The sequence below is a fragment of the Aedes aegypti genome, chromosome 1 (genome assembly GCF_002204515.2).
Source record: "Aedes aegypti strain LVP_AGWG chromosome 1, AaegL5.0 Primary Assembly, whole genome shotgun sequence".
Classification (NCBI taxonomy): Eukaryota; Metazoa; Arthropoda; class Insecta; order Diptera; family Culicidae; genus Aedes; species Aedes aegypti.
This window is the reverse complement of record NC_035107.1, coordinates 272736123-272741832: the sequence shown is the minus strand read 5'-3', so window position 1 is coordinate 272741832 and position 5710 is coordinate 272736123. Positions and strand designations below refer to the sequence as shown.

The 5710-nt window shown below is 38.7% G+C and overlaps 1 protein-coding gene across 1 annotated transcript; it reads right to left on the bottom strand.

Annotated features, from left to right (window-relative positions):
• Positions 1–959: 959 nt before the first annotated feature.
• Positions 960–2749, bottom strand: LOC5572371 (TP53-regulated inhibitor of apoptosis 1). Its single transcript, XM_001660279.2, has 2 exons — positions 2440–2749; positions 960–1591 (listed from the first exon to the last, which is right to left on the bottom strand). Exons 1-2 carry the CDS (start codon positions 2584–2586, stop codon positions 1487–1489), a joined length of 252 nt encoding a protein of 83 aa, XP_001660329.1. The 5' UTR covers positions 2587–2749; the 3' UTR covers positions 960–1486.
• Positions 2750–5710: the final 2961 nt, after the last annotated feature.

Here is a 5710-nt window from a genome sequence, read left to right as displayed (position 1 = left end):
ACAAGCTTCTGGAAAGAAGCTTACGAGGTTCTGAAAGGAAACTTCACAAGTTACTTGAAGGAAGCTTCACAAGCTTGTGAAAAGAAGCTTTTGTTTTTGTTGCTTGTGAAAGGAAGCTTCACAAGCTTCTGAAAGGAAGCTGCAAAAGCTTCTGAGATAGCTTTTCCGTTGCTTGAACGATTATTATTCAGCAGGCTCAAGCGCCACTAGCATAACGAAACCGATTTCAATTGAATTTTGTTGTACAAATATTTGCTTCTTAATAATCTATGTTTAGTTGCGAGGAAACGTAAAGCTCGCGTTTTGGCCGAGGCTACGAAATACAATGATTTTAATTTAATGGATTAATTGTTGACGTTCAGTAAAGTAGTGAGTAGCGTTGTTGTTGCAGATCAACTGTAGAGTGGATATGAAGGCAGCATCTAAGCACTTCAAACAAACGTATTCCGGAGCTAAGGGAAAAGGGGATAAGATGGTCAAAAGAAACCAGAATTGGACCGAATTGGTGAAGTAATATACAAAAGTGAAAAAAAGAAAATTTACCAGTTTGTGTGAAAAGACTCAACAAACTTTTAAATTATGCAAAATTTAGCTGGCTTCTGGTAGAAATCTTAAACAGCTTTTTGAGAGAGCTTCCAAAAATTGTAGAAGAAAGCTTTCGTAGCTTAAGTTCCTCAATCTCAATCAAATTCCACATTAGAATCGGGATCAGTAAATAATAGAAACACAAAATTAAACAATCAAACAGTTATAAAATCAGAAAATAAAAAATAAAAACTTTGAAACTCAAGAAGTTAGAAAAACAATGTCTAAGTCAGAGCTTTTAATATATTTCTAGAAATTTCGTAAAATATAAAGAAAACATAATATCTTAACATACATATTTAATAAAAATGATCAACAATTTGATAAGACTAGAACAAGTTCTGATCTGTGATATTCATGCAATAAAACGCATCTGCCGTAATGAATGATTGATATATTTGTCACTCCTACGGAGCTAATTAATCTGTACATTAATAGAACAAGCATACTTAAGAAAATATTTCATTAAAGCCGTTGAACAACTCCAAATGACACAGTGGCTATTCTTCTAACTTATTGATTTTATTTTCATTTTTGCTTTGATTCACTAAAACTTACACTTTTATTATCATACCTTTTTGCTTTCGACTAGACAGAGTGGCTCTGTAGTGCACCGTTTCTTCACATTCTTGAAAATTACAAAAAACTAAAGGAACGTTGATAAAAAAAATTGAGTCGGAACGCACTGCTTCCGAGCTTAGCTGTGGCAACGAACGGTGCATATAATTATCACTCGCAACCATTTCGTGCGTAGCACCACCAACTTCAAATGTTTGTGGGGAATTGATTTGATTTCATCATAGTCATACGTCTTCTCTCGTGCTGTCAGTCGTGTTGCCGTAGCGAGTGTCGTATCGTTTCAATGGCCAGTGGTGATGCTGCCGAGCGACACAGATCAGGGTCAGCTGGAACCGCCGTTCTTGGGAGGAACTTTTTGCTCCTTCTCGGAACCCAGGTAGTCGCTTTCGATCTCCTTAAACTCGATCTGGTGGGCCTTCATGGCATCCTGTAACGATCGGATCGGATGGTGATATGTTTAAATTTTATGCTGGCAACACTGCTTTGAATGTTTGATTCTCAGCCATCCACTCGCCTTTTTACCACCCACCACTATGGGCAAGAAATCAAAAATTCGTGACGATATTTCAAGGACTTTCATAACGAACAACAGGCATCCAACAATAATTATTTATTCAAATTTAGGTATGTATGAAAATGCCGTGTTTAGAGTGACTAAGAAGCATTTTAGATCAAATCGAAAATATTTGTAAGAATAAGCTAGATAATTATATTGCTATGTGCGTTTGAAACGCAAATATCAAATGCGGGAACACCAAACGCGGTAAGATTTCCCTCAAGTAATGCGATGTCATAGATAGATTTTTCTTGCTAGGTCGGCGGCGATTTAGATAATCGTTGCTAGGTGTCCTTTGATTGTTTTGTTTTACCGCATTTGGAGCACACTTGGTGAAGATTTGCACCTCAAATGCAAACAGCAATATTGTCCTTGGCTTATGAAACTGCTTTGCAGAAGACGCCATGTTTTTTAATGGTCAGGATTCTGAGACATCTGCGAATCATGGAAGTGTCCAAGTAGCTCTGCATTCTACTTGGACTTTTTTTGTAATTTTTTGTTACTGGCCCATAGTTCACATCACTCACACATCTATCGATATCGGACCATGCTTTCTGATGACATAACAAATCAGACCAATGATCTGTCAAATTTACATGACCAGATAACCATTAATCAATATTCTCAATTTAAACAACTAAACTGAATGATTCTTAACTAAAACCACACACCGCACAAATTTCACCAGCTAAACCCACCAAACAACCACCCCGAATTACCTTCACGCACTGTTGGTACACTTGGAACAGAGGTGCACACACCGAATCGTCGGCATCGCCCTTCAGAAAGCGTTCGGAAAACCACTGATTGAAGCACGAATCGTACTTCTTTTTCAACTCGGTACAATTTTCACCGATACTGTTCATGGTCCCGCTTTCACTGGAGCCGAAAAAAGCTGATATTTCCTCCGTATTTCCCGGAAAATTGGCCCTGTTTCGAGCACGTAAGATTTGCGTGTTTTGATTATGCGAATGGTTGCTGATGGCAGTGTTGGTGTTGGTTGCGCTTGATACGCATCACGCCAGTAGGACCAGAACACACAGCAGGCCAAGCTGTCAAAGCGAGTGGCGGGATTTATCGATGCGTAGCAGAGAGCGAGGTTGAGCATTTTGGCGCTCTCGCGTGACTCTCTCGTCTGGGAAGATGATACTGTCTTGCGCTATTTTAAGCCACGTGATCGATTTTTTTTTTTAAACTGGTGCGATAGTTATCGAAGAAAGACAAACGTTATAGATGGGTTATTTACTTATAGTCGTGTAAAATATAATTCTGAGTGACTTTAGCAATGAAATATTACCAATAAAATATTCCTTGTTTTTAATTATGAATCGTGGTTTACGGCAAATCAGCCGAGTGGAAGTTTAACAATCACCGAAAAGCTAAACATTACATATACTTTGCAATTGGATTAAATGGACAAATTGATGTGAAGTTTTTGCGAAAAAGTTACAAAAAAAAATCAAAAACGCCGAGTAAAAGTTTAACAACTACCGAAAAGCTTAACATTACATATAATAGTTGTTAAACTCCCACTCGGCTGGTTAGCCGTAAACCACGATTCATAATTAAAAACAAGTATTTATCGAGCAACGGACTAATGTTCCGTAACCGGTCGTTTGAGAACGTCGCGACCCATTGGAAGCCAACACAATAGCAACCTTAGCCAGCACAGTTGCTGGCTAGTGTTGTGTGCTACTTCCATATCTAAAAAATAATGCGCTCTCGGGCTAGGCATTGGATATCAATAGAAAATGTTGTGTTTGGATGGGCATCTAATTCTTCCGAAAGAGGTGCACTTTGCGAAAAAGGACCACGTGATTATTGAGCTGAAATCGAATTCAGGTTATCTTCTGCGTTCATGAGTCCTCTTATGGCGTAGGGGTAACGCGTCCTAACAAGAGATCAGGGAGTCGTGAGTTCGATTTTTTTTTAATTATCGGACAGGTTTGGGCCGGAGGTTCTCCGATTTATATAAAATTTTCACCAGAGGTAGAGCTCGTGGATAGATGACCAAAAGTGAAATTAAAAAATATTATAGCGGCCTATTTTCCCGGAAAACTCTAGACGAATTTTCACGATTTCCCTATATACCTAAAACTTTCAAAACTCATATCCCCTGAACTAGAACACGTAGAACAAAAGTTTTTTTTGTTAAATCGAAAGGAAATCTCCTCAGTAATATATTAAAAATAAAAAAAGAAAAACATTTCCTGGAAAATTTTTCACCAAGGAGAAAATTTTCAGAAAATAGCGAAAAAGCTATCGTCTGTATCATGCAAAAATTAAAATAAAATTTTTGTTTCATCATCATACTCTAACTTTTGTCCATGTACGCTAAAGTGGTATCTTTTACCGTTCAGGCGACAGAACTGAAAAACCGATGGCACAGGGACCACAAAACACCCAACAGTGCTCCGATTGACGAAAAGCTTCTTCTGAGTGGAAAGAGGAGGATGGTTTACTGCGTTACACTAACAATGCGTGTAAATTACTGCCGCCGTTAGCGTACGGTTATGAGCAGGCAATGGACATGCCCTATATCAACTGCAGCGATTTGCAGTAGACAGGATGTCCCGGGCCCAATCTATCTGACAAGCCAATCGAGCCCTCTGTCACCATAGAAGATGGTGTCTCCATTGATGTCGATAGCCTGGTTATGAGGCCCACAATAGAACACATTTTCTTATGGGAAGCGTGCAGGTGACCATCGGTTTTTCAATTCTGTCGCCTAATGCGTGGTATGCACCTGAAACGTAAAGCGCTCAAGTAAAATTTCTCGTTTTTACCAAAGTAATTTTGACAGCTGATGCAGTATGAGCGAAATGTCACATTTACTTGCGGAATAATTGAGCGTCACATTTTTCCGTACGGAAAAGTGACAGCTCCATTTCATTAGCACAGCGGACGTTACCGACGTTATGAAATCAGCTCTACTTATCAACAGCGTACAGCTCAAGTAATTTCGGTAGCGGAATCATTCCTTGACCGTTTCTTGTCCTATCCTTTTGCACAGTACTTATGATCAGCGTACCGGCCATAAACGGTAAAAGATACCACTTTGGCATCTATTAACGAAAATTAGAGTATGAATTGATGAAACAAAAAATATTTTTTTGAAAATTTTTCATGATACAGACGATAGTTTTTCCGCTGGATTCCGCGATCAATTTCTGATTCGGCTGGCAACACCCGGAAAAAATAAAAACGAAAATAAAAAATTGAAATTGATTAAATGAGTGATTGTTCTTGATGTTGCAGTTACGATTGGTGCAGTTCGTTTGCAGAGGAAAAAAACATTAGTGCTGCTTTCGTTTGAAGAGTTTCCACATTGAAATTTAAGGTTTGCGCCCGGTTGTAGGAGAAATGGGGACACAAAACTACAGCTAGATGTTTGTGAAAAAAGAAGAAGCCAGATTGTTATTTTTTTAGTGTTCAGAGAAATTATGAATGTGTAATTCTGTTGTGCAGCTTTTGATCTTCCGTATGTCGGGTGATAAGCTATGTGTATAAAAAAAGGTTACTCACGCGTGTTTTAAAAAAAAAAACAGCGCGGCCCCTGAAGTGTTGTGATATTGAATATTTGTGTTGTGATATTTGAGATTTGAAAACGCTCGAGATGGGGAAAGGATTACATTCAAGTTAATACTTGGTAGACTCGTTCCATGTTATATTTAGCTTGAGTGTTTTCCGTGTACAGAATTTATTTATTTGTTCTATTTTACTGGGAACTACTTATAGGGTTGGGGCCAAATATGCTTTCGTATCGTTTCAGAGAGCGAGTAAGGGCGCTTAAGCCTACGCTCAAGAGCCAGGACATAAGGAAGAAATACATGTGTCCCATCCCAGGAAAGGCGGAGGAAACAACAATGGAGTGAGCATTAACATTTTTAGCAACGCCACTCCCAACGATATTATCTATCAACCCTTAATGAAACGGGCGGTACGGTTGTCCCCGTTTATTCCTTATGCAAATTCGAAAACTTCCGTTTA